This window comes from Rhipicephalus microplus, chromosome 5 (genome assembly GCF_043290135.1).
Source record: "Rhipicephalus microplus isolate Deutch F79 chromosome 5, USDA_Rmic, whole genome shotgun sequence".
NCBI classification, from domain to species: domain Eukaryota; kingdom Metazoa; phylum Arthropoda; class Arachnida; order Ixodida; family Ixodidae; genus Rhipicephalus; species Rhipicephalus microplus.
This window is the reverse complement of record NC_134704.1, coordinates 42,496,993-42,520,304: the sequence shown is the minus strand read 5'-3', so window position 1 is coordinate 42,520,304 and position 23,312 is coordinate 42,496,993. Positions and strand designations below refer to the sequence as shown.

At 44.0% G+C, this 23,312-nt stretch overlaps 1 protein-coding gene across 1 annotated transcript; it reads right to left on the bottom strand.

Moving 5' to 3' along the window:
- LOC119174654 (putative acyl-CoA synthetase YngI) lies at positions 1-21,664 on the bottom strand. Its single transcript, XM_037425647.2, has 16 exons — positions 21,350-21,664; positions 19,196-19,364; positions 14,328-14,456; positions 13,406-13,459; positions 13,089-13,207; positions 11,736-11,783; positions 10,306-10,423; positions 9,693-9,788; positions 8,140-8,288; positions 7,338-7,426; positions 6,805-6,881; positions 5,635-5,742; positions 4,280-4,425; positions 1,504-1,645; positions 1,292-1,402; positions 1-334 (listed from the first exon to the last, which is right to left on the bottom strand). The coding sequence occupies exons 1-16, from the start codon at positions 21,445-21,447 to the stop codon at positions 215-217; spliced, it is 1,773 nt and encodes a 590-aa protein (XP_037281544.2). The 5' UTR covers positions 21,448-21,664; the 3' UTR covers positions 1-214.
- Positions 21,665-23,312: the final 1,648 nt, after the last annotated feature.

Genomic DNA, 23,312 nt, shown 5'->3' with positions numbered 1-23,312 from the left:
TTAATAGCGAAAACGTTGTAAATGACGTCAATTTATTACTTTATACGTCGGGAAATCCTGTCCGATGTCTCACGTCAACTTCAAATATATTTCTACGCTGTAGTGCAGTGATTGCTACTGTTTCGGGGCACACCTGTCCGTGTTGTTATAGCTCGTTGTATATAGACAAGAATTTATTTTAAATCATACGAAAACACAAATCCACATGATGTGCTCAGAGGTTTAGTTTTCGCCGGCTCTCTTCCCTTATCTTGAACTTCTGTATCTTTCCAGAAACGGTTTTCGGGAATGAGTCGACGAAGAAAATGTACTTTGGCGTCTTGAAGCGGCTGATCTGTAACACAACATAAAGCGCATGATTTACGTAATTCGGCCAACGAAATAAAAAAAAAACATAATGAATGCGACATTCCGAGGAATTAACAATGGCCACTGCCACCAGTCTTTTTTAGCAGGCAGTGCCCTAGCTCAAGCAGAGACTGACAAGGAGCACCACAATGAATTGACACTGTACACAAACAGACGCGCATACGTATGTGCAGTTGTCAGCAAGCTCAACGAGAACACTTCGATGCGTGACATGGATATACATTGATTGATGCCAACTGCGAAGTGCTGGGTGCTATTTCCGAGCCACTACCTCATGTATGATTGCCTAGTACTCAGAACAGAACCCAACGCTGCGTGGCGCTTGCGTCAATCAAACTGCTTCATGCAATACACGATGTGGAGCATTCGTGTTAAGCTGGTTGACGACTTCCCTGGAAGGGCGGTGGTGCGAAAGATTTACAGGGGAAGAGGGGGGTGGGGGGTTACACCCATGACAATTGCGTTCCTTCTGGGGAGGAGGGGGGATGTGGATGTGGGGAACTTTGCCCTTGTCAAAGTGAATGGATGCGTGCTCGTGGGTACGAATCACTCTGAAGAGAGCTTGATTGATAAATGTGTTGGGTTTAACGTCGCAAAACCACCATATCATGATAAGAGACGCCGTAGTGGAGGGCTCTGCGAATTTCGACCACTGGGGGTTCTTTAACGTGTGCCCAAATATCTGAAGAAAGCAGTGATAATTAAAGCACGGACTGACTACAAAACACCACACGAGGACAGCTCATGTCTATAGTGTCTTGCTTCTTAGCCCGTGTCTGAATTGTAGTTGCTTTTCTTTTCCCCAGTCAGGACTTTTATTTTGATTATGCAAGCCCTTTGGGTGTGGGGAAACAGGAGCGAGGCGGTGCAGAGGCAGGCGCACACGCACACATGCACACACAGAGTGCTGTCAGCGACATACCCGACCATCGCAAAACATCTTGAGGTCTCTCTCACTAAGGTCACTCCCTTCTTTCAAGACAACCCAGGCGCATATTTCTTCTCCAAACTTCTTGTCGGGAACGCCCACGACCTTTCAGAAACGCAAAAACAAACCAAGTTTTAGTTGGTACACTCAATACTGTTCCTTTGTGGTTAATGTTCCATGCCATAAGGGTTCAGAAATAGCGTCACCTGGACTTCTTCAATGTCCGGATGCGTGTAAAGAAACTCCTCAATCTCGAGCGGGTAGACGTTTTCGCCACCACGGCAGATCATGTCACTGATGCGGCCACTGATGACCACATGGCCGTCTTCAGTCATGATCGCCTCATCTCTGCACGAAATGATGCATAATATTTCTTGTCTAACACAATTTTATGATATGTATAGGATAGTAAACAAAGGTTAATGAATCGGTAAAATGTCGAATGCATTGAATCAAGGTATCTACGCCAGACCTTACTAATGGTACAATGTTTTGTACTATACGTATGCCCCAAGAGACCCAAGGCGCAGCGGCGTAACCAAGAGGAGGATTGGGGGGGGGGGGTGTAAATTCCTTTGAAATATTTCCACTTAGCTTTCGTATACATACACGCACAAATACAAACGTACGCACGAACATACATAAAGCGTGGTTGAACCTCTCCTCTCCCCCTTCTCGCTACGGGCCTGCCGCGGTGGTGTAGCAAGCAACACTTTTCTTTCAAATGAACAAGGGTATTACATCCGAGTATCTGGGTTCATTATGACTTATTTGCGGCTAGTTTGTTCCGACACATAGTTTTGGACATTCTGGGAGGATGATGAGAGAGCAGCCCACCCTCCACCATACATGCCCAGTCTCGGACAGTGGTTCTGCGTCATGTTAAACGTTTAACGACCATGGGTACTAATGACAAGTCGGTTTGCATAGAGAACACTCATTCTTGTCGCGTACCTGTTTCTGTCTATATATAGCCCTTTCACACTTAAATGTTCAGCGATTTTATATTTGACGAGAAGGTCATTTTTTTGTACAGGCAGAAGATAGACCTACTGCCAAATAGTATACTTCCCATGGCTGCCACCCTGAAATGCTCATATCTCCACAAACAAGCTCTTTTCATCTCAACAGAGAAATGCACATTGGTTGCGTTTATTCACATGAACGTAGTACCACACTATGTTTTCATCAATAGAAAAAATGTTCCATACCAGAAGAACCATCGCTTCCTTGTTGTGATTATTGGCAGGGACCTTTCGTGGAGCGCCTACTGCACTTATATGAAGAGCAGGCTAACTTCCATCGTTCATATAATACCGTTCCTTTGCAGTAAATGTGTGGCCCATCGATAAATTCAATATGCAGCTATACAGAGCACTGTTCCTGGGATTTTTACGCTACAGCTTGCCGTTGCTGGCAAGTACATGTAAGATTAACAACAGCACCCTCGAAAGTCTGTAAGGACAGGCACAACCCAGTTGTTTAGGATTGTAACACTGCATCTCAACCTACGAGACAATTATGATCCCAAGAGTATATCTGATTCAAACATACGTCACCACTGACAACTTCAGAGCCCTTTGAGGCACCTATGCTGAGTTGCCGGTCACCATATTGCTATATTACCACTTCATAGACCATAAACGATGTTTCAATAATTACTTCCGTTTATGGAGAATACCTTCCATCTGGCTTCACTTCACCAGCTAGACTACTGTCACCTCCGTGGTGCCTACAACAACCACAGGTGTGCCAAACTATTCTGGGAGTCACGAACAAGAGCCGTCATTTAACAGTGGTCCTGCGACAAGCGACATTGTCACTCCTCAACGAAGAATACGGCCACGGGCCACACGTTTACACCGATGAATCAGTCTATGCAGACAGCTCCACAGGTGCTGTTTTGATCCCAGCGTACCAAGTCACTATAAAGTTCTAAGTGTTCCACAGGATATTATCAACAGCAGCGGAACTTGCTGCCTTATGTGCGCTTCTATAACTTATATCACAGAAACCCGGTTGTTTTCTGCGACTCTAAGGCACCCCTTCAGAGCTTGCAGTCAGCTTTACTGCAAAGGGTGCATGAACAATTATATTGTGATGAGAGACCTTGAGTAAATAAGAGAAGTCCTTCACCAAACTTTGTCGAAAGGACACGAAGTGGTGTTTTAGTGATTACCTGGAGATGGTGGCATCGACGATAACAACCTTGGTGACAATTCTGCCCGATCCGCCCACGAGGATGCCCAGACAACCCCAATACTTTCGTCTAGAACCGACACTGCAAGTGGCCTTCGTTTGTTCACTGGTACAATGTCGCGAACTTGGCTGAGTGACTCCATTGTCGGGAACCACCGCTAACATAAATTGGACTCATCGAGAAAGCTTCAAGTTCCATCAGACCTCTCGCACCGATATGCAACTTTACTGTGCCACCTGTGGTTAGGAATAGTTTTAACAAAGGCCTACTCTTTTCACGTAGAAATGACAGATACCTCCAGATGTGACTCGTGTGATAGTGACGAGACAATAAAACATCTGCGGTGTTCATGTGATCTTTTTGCGAGTGAACGCAATGTGCTACGCGGAACTTTAAACAAACTAGACAATATACATTTTTTTTGAAGAGAAAATTCTCAGTTTATGGCTCTACGCGTCGCAAGCCAGCAAAGGGACGCGAGCATTACTACAGGTTTCTTAAAGTCGACCGGACTAAGTGACCGCTTATAAGCGAGCAATGGACAAGGGCACATGTACCCACGCAGCGCTCTTCACCTCTCCTCGCTTCCTTCTCTTTAGTCCCCTCACCCTTTCCCACAGTGTAGGGTAGCAAACCGGACGTGCGTCTGGCTGACCTCCCTGCCTTTCATTTCTTCCCTTCCTCCTCCTCATCCTCGGCATTTTCATTCGCTGTTGCTGCGCACTACATAACAGCGCACTTGAAATAAAATCTGTCTATGAGAGTTGAGTATTTACACCCACCCGGTGTGATACCACTTGTCGCGCACAACCTCCTCGGTCATAACGGGATCGTTTTGGTACCCGAGGAAGACGAGGTAGCCGCGAGCACACAGCTCTCCCGGTGTACCAACTGGGACGATGTTGTTCTCGCTGTCCACAACTTTCACCTGTGTACGACAACAGCAGCAGCAACAACAGCGACGGCAACTTCAACACCAACAATGACAGTGATGACGACATCAGCAACAATGATGAGAACAACAACAACAACAACGACAACAACAACAACAACAACAACAACAAACACTGCACACGTGCGAACAGGAAAACTTTCGCTGTTACAATTGTAAGCGTATACTTAGGCTTGTTTAATTGTGAGCCGCAGATGTCCTTCTGATTGCTAGTGGCAATTAATTTTCTTGTCCGGTTTCGTACAATGTGCTTATATCATACATTTGGTTTTAAAGTACACTTTCTTTTCCTATTATTTTATATTTTTCTTGTTCTTGCCTTTGTGTTTCTTCAATATCAATACTATGATGGGATGGCAGGCTCTACCCTAGCCAAACTTCTCATGTCTTTCATACATAAAGAAAAAATAAAAATTAATAATAAAAAAGTGAAGGCATCCGTTTGACTGCATCTGATGTGTTAGCCCCCGTCACTAAGGCTTCTTTATTATGATGGTCATAGCCTTGCGTGGGGTTCCCTTTGAAGGGGAGGGGGGTGAAGGTTCTTCACAGCGCCCACCTTCCTATTATAGCCAGCTTTGCACCCCCCCCCCCCCCTTCTTTCTCCCTGTTATGTCGATGTGTGGGGCTGACTTCATGGCCCCTCTCTGCCCCCCTCGCACGCACGCCTATGATGACAACTACATGCTGATATCAAGTGCTTTGGATTATTTAGCGCTGTCTCTTTCAGTATTATTCGCAAACGTATAGTGTCTTAGTTTAACTTTACCTAACTGAACATTGTAGTTTTGGATGATTCGCCGGAAGGCCAAACGAAAGTAAAAGAAGTGGCCACCTTAATTCTACTGATGGATTTCCAAACACTAATAATCAGAGAGAGCTTGGCGACGGAAAAAGAAATCAATCGAGAAAAATGGTCAAGAAGCAACTAACAACGTCGAGTCTATACATTCTATCCCTTTGCAATAAGGCGTTGTTACAATAAGAAGAAGTGCAGGAGGTGAGAAGGAAGAGGTGGGGAATGAGGAGAATACGGTAATATTTGTTCCTATGATAATTAAAGTTTTGTTTTCGGTTCCGGCGCGTACTACATGCTATTGAATCCCATGGCAGGTTGTGCAATATTTCACTCGAAAGAAACGAATGAATTGAGCAAACTAATTTCGTATCAGCGTCGAAACTTACCTCAACGTGGTCTAGCGCCTTTCCGACAGAGTTGACCCATTTTTCATATGACGCATCGAAAGTGGCAGTGGTGATGACTGGACTGCATTCTGTCGCACCGTAAGCTATCTGTAAAATAAAGCTAAACATTACCTCGAGTATCGGTCGACCTTATCTTGTAATTACAGTTTGTCTATCTGGATTTCGTGAACTTGAAGCTTCGCTTCCTTGTCGGCTTTGGTTGGGCGCTGCCTAAAAGCATATACAACCCTCATTGGAGTGACCGAGAGTGCCGAATGCGAGCTCTGCGACACCGAACAAGACATCGACCATCTGCTATGCCATTGCCCTCGATTTGCCTCTGAGAGACAAAAACTTTACGACGCGTTGCAACAATTGCACGTTCTGAGACTCTGTTCAGATGCTGCAGGAGCACTGTCCTCGTCTTTCGTTGGCTCAGAAGGCAGTAAAATCCCTCTTGCATTTTCCGGGGACTACGAGCCTATGTGAACGCTTTTACCTTTTGTGTAGTGCCACCGCTGCATACGCATCATCCCATTGACTGACAATATTTGTCTTTTTCTCTTCTATTTCCCCCCCTCTCTCTCTCTCTCTCTCTTATCTTTATACTGCCATTTCTTAATCCCCAGCATAGGATAGCAGACCAGGTATGAGCCTGATTAAGCTTCGTGCCTTGTCTCTCGTTTTTCTTTTTTTCTTTCTTCCTTGCGAGAGCGCTAAAAATGTTACCTAATATATATTGAGGGTTGGTTATCTAACGCAATAAATAATTGTATATACGGCGACGTTTACGTGCAGTTCAATAGAAGTAACTGGTTTCTGTCCATGAACCTATTTTATTTACTTTATATACTTGTACACATATATAATTATTTTTTATTGTGGAAATCATAAGAAAGGTAACTCAGTGGTCCGCACGTTTTCACAAACTCATTTGAAAGAAAACACACACGTGCACGCGCACTCGTGTTCTGCCAGAAACACAATGAACGCGCATTGTATTTTTTGTACGCAGGTGCCCGGCACACATCATCAGAGGGAAAAAAATATATAGAAAACACTACTACTTATTGCTTAAAACCTAAATTAAGATTTGCGTGACATAACATTCCTATAGCAGTGAACGCTAACATCGTGATGTCTTAGCAATGCCACCACCAAGCCACATACATGGACAGTCTTTGTGTTGAGTCGTTCAATGGATTTCTTGATCACTTCTGGAAGGCACGGGGCACCACCCATGGCACCTGCGAATGGCGTCAATGTTTCAAGTTCGAATTCTGCATTGTTGTGCTACGTTGAGACACAGTAGCGAAGACATTGCGCTAATTTAGGTCACTCGTGGTTTTTCATACGAGCACTGCGTGAAAGTCATTTTATATATCGCCTCATTCAGGATATGTCCGTCTCGACATGGTACTGCACACTTAAGCTAGGCAGCTGAACACAGTGGCTTTTAAGTAACATGGAGGCGTAGCAGCACAAAGGCGTAATCGTTCTATAAACACCACTTTTAATTATCCGACGGTACTCGACGTGACGAAAATGAGGCAAATATTCATGTCGATTTATTTGTTTTTTTTTGAGCACATCATAGATTTTCAAGCTATTTCACCAAAGAACTGTAAAACTATATGATTGCACTTAAAACTATAATGTAGTAACGTGGCATTTTGACACACGTGTATATATCTCCTTTTTACCTTTGCGAAGAGACGAAATGTCGTAATCTGCACTTAGATGTTTCAATATTTCTATGTACATAGTCGGCGTTCCGTATAGCACCGTGCACCTGCAGCAAGATAATAGAAACAAATACATGATCGACAACTCAGTCATTGCGATTTCAGACTTAATGATAACAACATTGCATTTACGTCACACACCCCTCTGACACTGGCTGTCCCTTCTTAAGTTTTATCACGCCTCTGCCAGGTATACACGTCCCGTCCCACGTTCACTTTCTCCTTTCGCTGCCGGTCTATTCCCTCTACTTAAAGAAAAATTACATGCGACAACGCAGACATATCACGTTGCGCTGTAATTAAACAAAAAATTACCGTGTATGATGTCATACTCGTTTAAAGAATGTGGGAGGGGAGGGGGTGAAGGCCGCGCAGACCAACGCCTGGCCAGACACTTAAAAAGAAAGGAAAGCTTGTTTCTTTGTTTCTTAATCTGATGTGCTAACTTGTTAATCTTAAGGACAGAAGTTAGATATCATGGCCCATATGATCTAAACGCACGTTTATACTGGATGCCTATTAGTTTACGTCGTGCACTGTATAAATGTCACGTTAATATAACCGCAAGCTCAGTTGAGTGCACTGTGGAGCGCTTGGATGCTCAGTAAGAGGGTACGTTTCTCCCTACACATATGTTGAACATCAGGGATACAATGAGAATTAGACGTGTTTTAGTTAGCTCAATATAAACATACGGTGGCTTTCATCTCTTTTATTGACTACATCGCTTCGCGATGCGGGAATGTAAAAAAAAAGCAACCTGTGATCCGTGACGGCTTGAAGGCCGGCGAACGCATTGAACACGGGCGATGGTATCACGACGGTGGAACCGAACACAACTGCTCCCATAGTGCCGATGACACAGCCGAAGCAATGGATCATGGGTACGTTCAGGCAGATGATCTCGTGCTTGACAGAGAAAAGGAAGTGCCAAATAAAAGATAGTAATATTGCGACGAGTGACAAGACCATGAAAAGTTGCACTGAAAACATATTTTGATGGGCGAAGAAACGTATTACTATGTGTAATTTCAATGGAGAAAGAGTTAAGTATTTGTATTTTAATCATACACCTAGATGAGCTAGGAGGTGGATGAGAAAGAACAGGCAGGAAGATCAGCCAGATGCGTGTCTAGTTTGTTACCCTACAGTCATGGGGAGAGATCAAACTAAAAAAAAAAGGAGGATAGAAAAAGGTACTGTTAGAGTGCATCTGCATCTGTCCATTAGAACACTACAAGCTTATACACGCCGCTCAGCTCACCAACGGGGGTTAATACATAGTAATGATTGTTGTGGTTTAACGTCCCAAAACCGTGGTATAATCTAGAACGATGCTGTAGATGAGGGCTCCAAAACTTTCGGTTACCTGAGGTTATTTAACGTGCACTAAAGCTAAAGTACACGAACCTCAAGTAGTCTCACCTTCCCCCGCGTATTTGCTTCCCGGCCATGATGGCTGAGTTTAAGTACAGGTGAAATGCAAAAAAAAAAATCACTCGTGTATTCTTTGGGTTCACGCTTAGCAACCCAACTCCGAATTAAGCTGAAGTCCTACAATATGGCAGTGCTCCAATACTCGCCGTAGATGGCTAAATAGACCGCTAAGCCCACAGCGGTGAGCTTAAGTCTCATCCGTGATCTCACGTAGCATGGAAAATAGACAGCCGAAAAACGACAGCGGACGCTATATCGTGCGCGCAGTGAAAGCTACGTTCCATTAGCCGTCGGTCATAACACGAAACATGTATATGAAATGTCAATAATGCTTGTTTTTCCTAGCTTCTGTCTTATCGAAGTCAGGTGGCGTCATGTCACGCAGACGTCATCCAGACGCGTCGAATTTCTCGGAGTAGTGGGGCTCGAAACTTTCGTCTAAACAGCCATGCCATCAGCGCCGACCGTCTACCACGCGGCTCAGAATTGGAACACGTCCTATGGGGAGCCTCAAAAGAATACCGGGGTTTCGACATGCAATATCCTGGAATTAAATTTTGTTAAATTCACTTCAGACGGGATCTATGGAGTGCTATAGACCCGCCGCGGTGGTCTAGTGGCTAAGGTACTCGGCTGCTGACCCGCAGGTCACGGGATCGAATTCCGGCTGCGGCGGCTGCATTTCCGATGGAGGTGGAAATGTTGTAGGCCCGTGTGCTTAGACTTGGGTGCACGTTAGAGAACCCCAGGTGGTCAAAATATCCGGAGCCCTCCACTACGGCGTCTCTCATAATCATATCATGGTTTTGGGACGTTAAACCCCACATATCAATGAATCAATTATGGAGTGCTATATGTGTTTTCTTTAGAACTTGCCTGTTCATGGAGTCCTAATCCACGTCCCATCGAATTAGCGTTGTTGACTATGTTGAAGTGTGAAAGCAAAGCACCTTTGGGCTTTCCCGTGGTGCCCTGTGAAACAGTTGGAAAAAACTTGTGAAAAGGCATCTCGTATTTCGTAAATTAAGTAATATCTTCGGTGTTTTATTTAAATAATGATGAAAGTGAATTGTATTGCATGTGGATGGACAAGGTAAAATGGTATTAAAGTCTTTCAGACCACGTTTAGCACCTAGTGGTTTTTCCCACGTCGGAATAGAAATACCCAGTCTATCTGCTGTCTGCTGCGTCACTGGCCTATTGGACTACCTATGGGCATATCTGCTGCGTCGCAGGCCCGTTGGACTAGTAAAGGACTATAGAAAAAGCAGCCTCCCATTTGAACGACGTGAACATTTCGTTGCCGCGTAACCTAGAAAATTGTTTTTGAAGCGCTAGTGATTTGAGGTGGTGTAGAAAGCAAAGGCTTAGGACTTTACTCTAAACATACTGTTTAGCAAATAAACAAATAAACAAGGCATTCAAAATGTCACTCTTACGTCTGCTACAAATCCACAATAGACATTGCGAAGTAAAAGCTTTCACTCACGGAGGTAAATTGCACGTTAACAGGAGCATCAAAGCCGATTTTGGATGCTATCTTCTCAGCGGCGGCGTAATCTTTTTTGGTTGTTTGGGCCAGAAGATCGTCGTACCTTAGTGTACCTCTGCATAAAATAAGATGCGTTATATATTACACAACATGTCGGTTGCTTTCTCAGCCTGCCAAAAAAAAAAATAAATTATGCCCCCTCATCACATTTGACCTGAAAATACAACGTAGATGTTGTTACGATTACTTCACGTTTGTAAACGAGGGTAACATAGCAGTTCCTGATATTTCATTACACAATCAATGAGCGGAAAACCAGCGCCGAAAAGATAACATATATGTTCGCATAAACTGCAAAGTACATGCTATCACCGTGAGAACGGCGTTAAGTGGCCTGAGCACATGTACCACGAGATCGGATCACATAAGTTGAGTGTACTTAATATAAGGAACATAAGGCAAACAAACAAAAAAGCTATTTATTCAAACTCGGTTCTAAGGAAATGAAATACGGAGTAGCAGCTAATGTAGAAGTCGTAGGAAATGTGGAGTATTTATTTGCATGCCCTTAAAGCTACGCTGGCGTTGCGAACGGCCAGCCTACCAGGCGCCCATGACAGCAAAGGAAACCTTCCCACGTGATGCAGCAGCACATTCTCTCCTCCTCTTTTTCCTTTTTCGATCCCTCCTCTTCACCTTCATTTCCCTTTCCCCTTCCTTGCTGTACTGTAGTATAGGCGACTTGCTATTACTTACCCCACCTTCCTCCTTTCGCTCATCCTCACATCTCTCCTCCTCAGCATCACTTCTTTGTCCCTTCTGCTATACTATACACGGCTACGTTATGTCTATCCTCCGGTCCGCCACCTCTGATCTCTCCTTCTCACCCTGAAATACCTTTCGCACAGCTGCCTATACGATACTAAACATAGCTATGTTATGCCTAACCCTCTCCACTTCACACCCTCAATTCTCCATTGATAGCATAGCCACGTATTGTACACATGACTATGCTATGCGTGGTTTTACCAGCGTGATATCGAGAGACGACAAGAAATGACCGCATTGATTGATTGATTTCTATGAATGGTTTAACGTCCAGAAACAACCATACGATCACGAGAGACGCCGTCGTAGATGGCTCCTGAGATTTCGACCACCTGGGGTTCTTTACCATGCACCCAAATCTGAGCACACGGGCCTACAGCATCTTCGCCTCCATCGAAAATGCAGCCGACGCAGCCGGGATTCCTTCCAACGACCTACGGGTCAGCAGCCGAGTATCTCTGCCACTAGACCACTGCGGCGGGGGAGATGACAGCAGATGGCATCAGACGACGGCCCGACTCCCTCAAGTGCTCCCGCGCTTAAGACTTTATGGTTTATCATTATGAAAGTGAAGGTGATCAGTAGAACGTTGTACTTACGGCTTTGCTTCATCTCCTAGTAAAATAAGGTGTTTTAAGCGTGGAAGCCTGAAAAAAAAAACCATTGCTTCGATTTAAAAATGTTAACTTCCAAGAAATACAGTAAGATGTCGTCTCACATGAAAATTTGTCGGAGACTTTTGGACAAAGACGTACTTCTCACTAAAGCATGTTCAACGAATGTCAGAGTGACAAAAACTGGGGCGGTAATATAAAATTCTAACCACCGCGCTGACTCGCAACTAAAATTTATTCCAAAATGAAGTGGAATATAGAAAACATATAGAAGAACATATATAGAACATATAGAAAAGCTAAGAAACAAAAAGAACAATCGCACATGCCCAATGTGACGAAACACAAAAAAAGGGTAAGTGGCTGGTGAGAGGTGCAAGCTATCTGTGAGGATGCCACTTAGCCTTTTGTTGGGTCACATTGAGCATGTGCGATGGTTCTTTTTGTTTCTTAGCTTTTCTAGATGCTATTTATTCCGCTTCTTTTTGAAATAATTTTTAATTGTGAGTAAGCATTTTCTTGCTATTCTCGTCCCCGTCTTTTTCGCGCTAATATTCGTTCAAGATGGAAGCACACCAACTCACCAAATTGTATACGTTCTGATTCTCACTAGCAGTTGAGTCTTCATAATTCAAAGAGACAAAACTGCTAAGAGTGGGATCGCGAGCCCAATTGCTTGCTGCGGTATTTCGAAGGGGCAAAATGCAAAAAACGAATGCATGCTGTGCATTGAGCGTGCGTTAAGTATCCCAAGTGGATCATAATGAATAGCGAGCACACCCCGTGCAGCGTGCCTGATTATCGTATCATTGTTCTAGTACACAATAACTCCGAAGTCATCATCCAGAAAGGTGTCGAAATATCGCTTCGCTTTTTTGTAATGTAAGCTGGAAGTCCTAGCTCGTTATTATTATTCAATTACATCATTATACCTACACTCTGTGCCCGAGCTTCACATGTACATAATAAAGGGGGTCTACGTTATGTACAACTGTTCAAAACACGGTTTTATACATTACTACTTTCTGGAAGAGTTGATTCATAATTGAATGTAATGTAATAATACAAAGTGTCGCAAAAGCGCACACCGAATACAAACGCAGACTAACAGCTGCGTTCAATAACGAAAAGACAGCTTTTATGAATGACGAAGTGAAGCATTGGAACTATATATAGTTCCAATGTTTCCCTTCGTCATTTATGAAGGAGTATGTCCAAAATGTGTGTCACACATTAGCACTTGTGGGCGTGGCATCTGTTCCGTGAACATTTGTTCGTGCCGTTACTTTGCATTTAAAAAAGAAACCATGAATGAACGTATCCCGCATTCTTGTTTACCTCGCACACTTGAGTTCACCTGGCTTGCATCGCTCGAGTTCAGGTGCAATCTGCAGCATCATGTCGTAGTACTCCTGGCGGGCGAACTTCTCCGAAACGATTAGCGCTTCGCAGTCCACCTGTCGCATCGTTTTAGTTAGAACATACTTGCCTGCCTATAGTTACAGGTGTTCGTAGAAAAATTCAGTGTTGTAGACTGGCTAAAATCAATCAATGTTCAATTAAATGCTCACCGATACACTACGTGTAAACGTGCAGCAAACAAGGACGCAAGGTTAAAAGGTGTGTAACAAAAGGAAAACTCATGAGAAACTCACAAGCTTTAGGCAGTACTCCAATTCTTGGACCTGGTACAAGGTGTTGACGTTTACCTGCGTGAAGAACCTGCGTGCTTACCGATTAACGTAAGCGTTTGGGCGAGTCGGTAATTCATCGTTCAGAACGTTTCAAAAGCTTGGGAAAAACACGAATATACGAAAGGAGAGTTGACTCATTGCCTGCTCTCTTTCATGCGCTCGTGTTCTTGTTTTTTTTTTTTTTTGCACTGTTGAAAACTTTTCTGTACGAAGAAAATGGTTGGTAAAAGCGCTATCACGGCGAATGCTGTTTTTTTTTGCATCATATTACTTGTCAGTAAGTGGACTGTATTGGCACTATACTGCGTCAGGCTATCAGATCTATATATGTCAGTGCTGAGGTAGGGTTTGAAGTGCGGCATTCCCTGGTATCATTGTTTGTTGAATATTTACCTCTATCGCCCGTTTTATCTTACACACACACACACATATATAGCATACGGCAGGCGTGTAAAAAATACAGCCGAGATGGTGCTGTAGCATCACTTGACAGAACAAGCGTGATGCTGCTGCAGAGACAATGTGGCGTTCTATTCCTACCTATGAGGTTGCCACAAAAATAACTAATTACCTACCTAGCTAAGTAATTATCTAACTAACGAACTAACTAACTTAGTAACTAACTCACTAAATAATCAACCGACTAACTAAATAAATAACAAGATTGACGACGACGCTCACCCCATGCAGGACACAAGTTGGGGGTCAACGGTCCACGACATTGAACTTCACTAACGAAGCCTAACTTGGAGATCAGCAACGCAGCGCGCAAGGATTTAACAAGCGAATAGAACCGTGAGCAAAGAATAGTCGCGAAACACGGTCCCCTCCATAAAAAAACGCAGACATTTTCTTCGCAGTGACGGTGCATTGCAGGACTCACAAGAACGAGGCCAGCCTTGGCCGTCGCAAATTGCACGACGGGCCACTCGTACATGTTAGACGCCAGAATTCCAATCATGGCTCCTGGTGGGAGTCCGAGGGAGACCAGTGCGGCCGCTAGGTGATCGACCTGCACAAAAAGAAATGAAAAAAAAAACTTGTGACGAACGCTTCCCCCCTCGCCTCGCGTTGAAAGACAAGAGAGTGACTTCCTCCTCACATTTGCCCCATTGCACTTTCAATGTATTCTCCCCGCCACATTTTTTTTTTCTTAAAAGCACATGAGCAATGTCAGCACAAAGTTCTCGAGCCTATCAGGATTTTGTGCTTCTCGGCCACACGCTGTCATCGCAGCTTGCGCAATCGTTAAAACACAAAATGAAGTGAACTCACTGCCGCGAAAATTTTTCAGAATCCATCAAGTATGAACGGAGTTACAAATATTTGTCGCACGCTGCAATTGCATTCTCTCTTCTCTCGTCCGGACGAAAGTGCTGTAAGCCTAAGCTAAGCAGGAATGGATGTCATGGGGAAAGAAAATACGTCACACGCACCTTGTGACGTTGAGTATTTCTCTCTCTTTTGTTGTTTTCTTTTCTTCGTATTCGTGGCATTTCAGTGTGATCGCGCTTGTGGGCGAGGGCAAGTCGCGGCCTCCCGTGGTGGTCTCAGCGACAACCGAGTGTGCGAGCCAATAGCTGATACAATGGCTGGGATGAGTGATTTTGTAGCTTGTAGCGTCATTTGTCGAGAGAGGGAAAAGCAAGTTCTAGCTAACTTTCGGAATTTCTCGGGAATTCCAGGCCACGTGCTGCGCTATAACATTTGGCTTGCGTGTTCTAGGGGGCTTCTGCTACTGCCGATCGGCAGCGTTTTCTGACCACGCTCAAAAAGGTTTGCCGGGCCCCTTTAAAGGGAACGCAACGCTGCCATCTTGGAGGTTCAGTCGTCTTCAATTGAGTGGTGCGTCCGCGTTTCTGAATGTGCCGTCACTTTCAGGGAAGGGCATCTGGTATCTCATAATAGTTTCGTGAATTACCAAATAAAAACTTCACGTAAACTTTACGTCTATCTCATAAAAGTTTTTAAAATTAACGAATAAAGCTTTACGAATTGACTTTACAAACACAAGGACGTGTTGTACACTAGCGGACGTGAGATTGTCCATACCAGCGGCGCCCAGTCCACCGAAAAAAACAAGCACACAGATGTATTATTCCGCGTACAGTATTCTCAAATCTACTCGCTATACGTAAAATTGATATCACATATAAGAGATGGGGTTGTTTTATGATAGCGAGCCCTCGCGCTCTCGCAGCTGCGCCATTCGACCGCACAAACGCATGACGGTATGCAGCTGCTGCTGGGGAACAGCTAGACCGGATATTCGAGTTCTAGTTGGCTCTCGCATCGAATGAATCTCACAGGCACTTATCTGACAAAGGCGCACAATACGCGACTGCATAGTGGTTCGTTACAAATGAAACCTCTTTTCGTACCGGTAAAATCATTCGTGTTACAGCGAATGCGAGGGCGGGAGACCGTATACTCTCACAAAAAAAAAAGCAATTGATCAGTTACAAGCAGACTGTTACAGCAAAAAACTGTGAAGTGGGCTTTGTAAATATAGCAAGGTCAGGGTGGAGTGAATTGTACTGCCACCTTTATGCAGCGCCTTTAATGAACATTTAAAACTGCCAGCACTATAGACGTAGGCATATATATGCCTACTAGTTTAGGATTTAGGCTTGATTAGGGTAACCAAGGTTACGTTAAGTTGCTAGAACCACGCTTCAGAGCATGGTTCAAAACTTCAGTCTCTCTGAAGGCGCATGCTGCACCCATGCTGCACCCTGCCGATATTTATTCTTCAAGTACGCACATCAGAATCGCACCTCCCCCGGCGATAAATATGGGGTTCCTATATATACGGGGTGGCCGGTAAACGGTTGTGCTGCATGAGCAGTACAACCGTTTACCACAGTACAGACTGTAGATGGGCTTACGAGATGTCTAGTTTGTCAAAATAGCGCGCGTACCAAGCGCCTAAAGTGTGATAAAAGTCAGCATATTTTGTTCGAGAGACGCAAGCAGTGTCGCTCGGCGTTCGCGTTACAAAATAAGTTCAGACTCAGCTTCAAGCACGTTTTGGAATTTTTCGCGGTAAGGTTTTTCTGAAAGCCTGCCTATGGTACACTGGGCACAGCTCTTCCGTTATGATGAGTTGTTCATGTTGAAAAGCTCACATGAGCCCCAAACCTCAAACAATATTTCTCTCCCTCTCTCTCTGTCTGTTGCACACGAGCGCGCGATGGACGAAGTGTAGCTAATACATGTCTGTTCTCATTTAAGAGCACATGGTTTTGCGCCGATAGGTGAGCCGCGAAATAAGGGCGAATGTAGTGGATACCCGTGTTTGTCTCACATGCTTAGTGCGAAATGTTGTTATGAAGTAAAAAACAAACAAACAAGAAAAACAAACAAACAAAAAAGAATGAGGGCAGGTCGAGTTGCCTCGTACTCGAACATTCCGGAATAGATTGGCGCAAGCAACTACGCGTTAGTTTTGACATTCTTGATTACTGTGAATGCTCACTTTTGAGCCGTAACTTCATTTTTTTTGCTTTAGTTCCAGCATTTTGTGCTAAAACTCGTGCTGAGGTTATAATACGCCTTGCGATACCATCCTCTCTTTTTATGCGATAATTCTTTTTTTTGTGTAAGGTTACCTGTCTTCTCTGTATTGGAATGACCGTATTTAGCTACGAAGGTTAGCAATGGTAATGGTCAACGCACTGAAATCTGGCTACAGGTGGGCTTTTTCACGAGTAAGTTTATTCCTTTCTTAATGAAGTGACTACGCCCGGGTGCAGCGTCTTTAAAATATATTTGGGGTGTAGAATATTTACTTATAATGACTTCACATACAAGAATATCCTCATGTAATAAATATTGCTCAACATTTCAGGAGCGCAAACTTCAGGCCAGGGGGGGTGAACGGTACATCCATATCTTTATGTTCAAGGACCTCTTTGACTTTATGAAACCAACGTCAAAGTTGTTCACTCTGACGACTGTAATTGTAAACGTTTATTACTTCTCACTTCAACATGCCATACCAGTGTACTTGTTCAGAAATTTATCTATTTTGATCGTTGCTCAACCTTTCGATGATCTCACTATTAATAATATTGAGACAGCTGTGGTTAACTTGTTCTTGTCATGTTTGCTGCCTTTTTTTTCTAGTTCGCAGGAGGGTTGACGGCAAACACATGTTTTGCTAAATGGGTTTTGGTCAAGCTGCGCTTGGTATTTGATGATGGTCAAAGAATTTTACGTGAGCTACAAGTTCATTTATTTGACGCCAGACCACGTGGCTGTATTACAGTCAGATCATATCTTGGCTATTTTATCTTATCTCAAAGCTGCGCAACAGTGAGTGCAATAAACAATTTTTGAAGGTATATATGATTCCTGGTTGACATTTTTAATATTTAATGCGGGCCGAATCAACTCAATGAAATCATGAGCTCTTTCGAGCGGAAAGCACAGTACCATTATGAGATGGGACCTAATGGAAAATTCCGGGGCACTTTGGTGATCTGTTTTTTTTTTACACAACTGGATGAATTGTTTTAATGATGCGAAGCCAAATATGAAAACAAATACTGCCTTTTCTCATCGCCTATTTGAAAGCATCTCTCAATAAAAGGTAAGCGCCTATCAAGACACAGCTGAGAATGGTTTATTATAACCTGAATTGAATGACAAGAAATGCTATATAATATAACATAGTATAATATAATGTAATATACTTTAATATACATTATTATTTTCTTCATGGTCCGAGCATGCCTGGTGACAATATTTGCAGAAGACGTTTGCATGCAAATTTTGAAATTATATGTTGTGACGTCGGTGACAGTATTCTGAAGTATTAAGTCAAATATCGCACTGCCTTTAAATGCCGACATAACGTCAATGGTGGTTGAGCTGCCAAACAATGGCCGCCTGCAGAATCTAGTCCAAAGAAAATAAGGATGATTACCATATTTAAACATTGTTGAATCGATTTATAACAGCGGGTTGTGTTTTATAATCTGAAAGTCATTACAATATTAATATTTCTGAAGACCAAAAATGTGCCTATCTTACACTAATCCAAAACTACGACGTCATACCTCCAGGCCAAAAATGTTGTTTGGTCATGCGTAAACAAAATTCCAGCTACAATGCGACTTCATTTCTTGTGCAGTCACATATACCCTGGTGCGCACTTTTTGGCGCCAGAGAACCACAAAATCAAGCTTTTTTTTTCTGTGACGCAAGCAAGGGATACTTAATTGCAGACTAGCTGGTTCATACTTAAAACCTCGACTTGTTGCAAAAGCAAGAAGAGCAAAGACGGGAGAAGGATGCAGTTACTGCGCGATTTCCTGTCCCTCTTCTTTTTTTCCTTCTTCTTGCCCAGCAAGTCGAGTTTTTAAGCAACAGACCTGAGCGCTAGGCCTGTTGGCATTAGTACATAGCCATGATGTGAATTATTTCAAGGCTAATCTTCAAGGCACTCAGCTAACCACCCGATCAGTATTTCTGGGGTTAAATAAAAGAATTGTACGTTGGCGTACTGAACACTGATGTAAGGGTTGTCCAACAGCCTAACCAAAAGCTCAAGTGATAGACTCTGGGCACGAGCGGCATCCACGAATAAGGCGTTGTAGAAACCCACTAGAGAGCACTTGAGAAGAAGTCCCACAACAGCGCTATTCACTACAACATAAATAAATAAATAAATAAATAAATAAATAAATAAATAAATAAATAAATAAATAAATGCACTTGAAAGCTTACGTAAACACGTCCACTTACGTCACGCTTGAACTGCGCGTATGTCTTGGAGATCCCTTGGTGACAGGACACTACGGCCAAATTGTCCCCCATGGTGTCCGCTGCCCTGTCGAGCACCTGGCCCATGGTCAGCGGCAGCAATGGAACTTCACTCGCCGCATGGTAGTAGCTGAGTCGAGACGCCTCGCGCCTGATGGTGGGCAGTGTTATTTAACCTTACACGTGGCTACGTCGCCAACACTAAGATAGCCGCGAACCTTGACATCCTATTGCACGCAAACATTACCACTGAGATCTGCAGCGACAATCGAGGGCCGTGCAGCAAGGCGAGAGTATTCATACACTTTTTTTTAATCCTTCCACGGGGCTCAGGCCCTCTTCTGCTTTTGCAGACGAATATGTATCGTATAACTGTTGCCTTTTAGACACGATCTATCCAGGTACTTGTACCGGCAATTGTCCATCTTCTGGAGAAATATTCACTTAAGATCAAAGACTCTGATGGTGTGCCCAGTTGCAGTTTGCAATCTATTAGAGCTCGGCCAGGTGGAACGAGGCTCGCCACAGCACTCTTCTGGCCGATCATCTTTGGGCTGTTTAGCAGGCCCATGACGTGGCCAGGAGCCTTCGTAAGGGGCTGCCCACTGCGTGCTGAGATACATTCTGCAAGGCTCCATTAATACCATACAATACCATACCATACCAATCATACCATAACATACCATGCCAATATTTATCTATTTGATTTGCATACACATATACACAAGGACACAGAGAAAAGCGGGAGATAGCAAGCTGGCAACTGCCACCTGAAGGGACACAGCGCTTCCATAGTCTAACAAATTTACAAGGATTGAGACAAACATAAGCAAACACGGAAAAAAAATTATCCTTAAGTGGGTGGCCAGGTCTGTTTGCTCAATTAATGTGAGTAGAGCTCAATAGCCCTGGTCGCTTCGAGAAACACGACCTCTCGGAAAAAGGTAATCGTCTATGGTCGCGCAATTAGATCTCAGGAATTTATATTCCTGAATCAGCAAAGCTCGCTGCGTAGCAATTGCGGGGCACTGCACTACAAGATGTTCAAGTGTTTCACAGGAGCCATTCCATACCATATCATACAATGCCCGCGGCTGATTCCAGAAGAAACATACGCTAGTTACATAGACACCATCGTGATGGTGCAACTAAACACAACACACAGGAATAGACAGACGAGGACAGAATTTGAACTAAACACCACACACAGAAAGAGACAGACAAGGACTGGATCGCGCCTGTCCTTGTCTGTCTCTTCCTGTGTTGCGTTTAGTCGCGCCCTCACGATGGTTTCTATGTCAAAGCACGGACTCGTCCAAAAGTCACCTCTTTTGAAGTTCATACGCTAATGGTAGTAGGAAACGACATTCGAAAATATATTTCATTTGTATAAGGTAGTTAACCTTGTTTCGAACTAAAGCAAGGGAACAGGAGAACCAAGAAACGTCATGCCTGCACCGAACACGCAGTACAGCGTCAGCTGAGGAAGTAGCCTTAAAGCCCGTTGTTAACTCTATTTGGGCGTCTAGGAAAGTACAGTTGGAAACTACTCACTGGGCCTCAATTGCTACGAGCGAAGTGCGTACCGACTACGTGATCGGACGCCTTCTTTCGATTCTTGTCCTCGTCTGCTTTCCGCTAATTCAAGTTATACTCACGGTATTCGCCACTTAAATCCTCATCAAGCAGTGCAGCGCTAGTGAAAGAGGTGAAGACCACACAAGACGACGTGTTCTCCACATGTGTAATTGTGCGTGCTCTTTTTCTTTTCGTTCGTGCCATAACAGACATCCGATAATAAAGAACCATCTAGTTCCTGACAACCTGCTTAAGCGTGTGAGGCGTAAAGCGCGTTTTCGAGAAAACGTCTCTTTCACTTATTGAGGCACAACTTTTTTGCGTCACGCACAGTACGATTTTAATTGCCTGCGCTGCACCGACAGCAAAACCAAGGCATAAAAAAAGCTTGACTGAAATGTGATGCCGTAATATATCAAAGGTTTCTCTCAATCAACCACCGACTTATACTTGTGACACCAAGGTTTTTATCAACATTGCTGACGACTTTGCATCTAACAAGAAACATATTCCCGGCCATAGTTTTCGGAAAGCATGCGGAGATAAAGTAAACCTCACCACTGAACATGACGAATAGTTAAATGATACCGCGGGCTGCGTTGCGACACGGTGAGGGATATGGCCCCTGCAGCCCGTCGGAAACACCGCTGAAGCATCACGTTGTGTAGGTGGTGCACGTTGGCGTCCAAATCTATACAAAACGCGGCGGCAAAGGCGCTAACGGGCGATTGCAACGCAAGGCGCGGTGCCTGGAAAACGAGAATAAGTGCAGGTTCACGGGAGGGCAATTTTGTTGCGAAGGCCGTTGGAGCAGCCAAGTGTGCGACGTTTGTAGTAACAGCTGTCCCCGTCACTGATGCGATTCTCAATTTTCGTCTGTTCTCTTTGCCGCACATGACACCTCGCTGGTAAACGTTGCTGTGTTTTTTTCCCATTTCTTCCGTTTCGCTTGCTTTTTTCAGGCAATTTTGTACGTGCTGTAAAAGTGCGTCATTGGCCGGGGCGTTGCTAAGCTTCGATAGAGCATGGGTCGTTTGAAAAAAAAAAGCGAAAAAAGGGGCCCCGTATCTGCATGTTACACTGCAAATGTCGTCGAAAGACGACAGTCTAGCGTCTGGAGAGAGTGAACAAAACGTGTATTATGTTCTGCGCAAGTGAGTCAGTGAATTGTATTCTGGAGGCACTGCGTTAGAGTGCCTCAAGCGTGCAGCGGAGGCGAACGAGCACATCAAGTTACGTCACACGTGAGACACGAGCGCTATCTGTCAGTTGTCCTGTAAAAGGGGGACACGCCGTGCGCACCCGTCTCTGAGGGGATAAGGTGTAGATCGCAAGGCGACGGGTAGGTGCCACCACCGTGTAGTCTTAGCAAAGCGTTGGAAACACTTGCCGTTTCGTGCAAGCGTTGCATGGCCAGCGCAGCGTTATAAAGGCTATGGTCTTTAAAATTACTTATGTATGCTTTTTCTAGTAAAAAATACACATACATAATATTGACGTGTTATGGTGCGTCAGATATGCGCAATACTTGTTTTTTAATTGAATTTGGCACAAGTATGAACGCTGAACCTTGAGCATTATTGGTGGGCGCTGAGGATGGGTTCGGGCGCTTGAAGTATTGTTTGGTCACTTTGATGCCGTTTAGGGTACCGTTAAGGGTGGACAAACGGACAAATGCACAGATAGACAGACCAAAACTTTCGCGTTGAAGGTCGCTAAGAAAGACTATCGTGTTTTAAAAATATTCATTTACAAACCGTGAAGACAATCTGAAAGTGAAGTCGTAAGCGCGCGAATGAACGTGATTGACTGGCGAGATAACGTGCGTTGTCATCATAATTTATTAACATCTACACCATCTATAGCTTAATCATCATATTTTATCTTCATTTTGTTCACTCCCTCGCTGGTCACGAGAGTTGCGTGATCTCCCCCATTTCTATTCTGTATTGCAACTACTATACTACTACTACTACTGCTGCTGCTGCTGTTATACTGCAAGCGCTACAACGACGACGAGGACTCGGGGAACACTAAGACACCTTCGCTGTAAAAGAAAAAAGTTTTCATAAAAACGGTCTGTGCAACCAATACGGATATCATATACGAAACATGAAATTGGATCCACTCCGTCTTTATGGCGAAAAACCCATGTACTTCAGCAGATGTTGGCCTTGAAAAGCTTGCGTGCGGTACAGGAACTACCGGATAGATATTCTTGGGATGATAGAGGGTGAAGAATGTGGTTAAGGGACGCAGTAAAATTATCTCAGATGGGGGTATCACAACCACGACGCTTGTGGTGGAAGGGAAAAAAAAAGTAGAGATAGCATTAAAGGAGAGTAGGTGGCTTGGGAGCGTAAACATGACACTGAATCACTTGAAAAAAAAAAAGAAATTTCTCACCGTCAGTGCCAGGTTTAATAGCGTGGTTTGGAGGTGGTCGGTCTCGACGTAGGCGGATGATCTAGATGCATAACCTCGATGCATAACCTCGAATAACTGCGCGGAGAGCCACTGG

Bases quoted from the DNA above. Each gene is read 5' to 3' on its own strand.
- LOC119174654 (XM_037425647.2), bottom strand. From the start codon at position 21,447: ATGCTTCAGCGGTGTTTCCGACGGGCTGCAGGGGCCATATCCCTCACC. The intron at 13,208-13,405 runs GTGAGTTTCTCA...ACGATGCGACAG, and splicing joins TGGAGTACTGCCTAAAGCTT to GTGGACTGCGAAGCGCTAAT. The intron at 8,289-9,692 runs GCAAGTTCTAAA...TTCTCTGTCAAG, and splicing joins GATTAGGACTCCATGAACAG to CACGAGATCATCTGCCTGAA.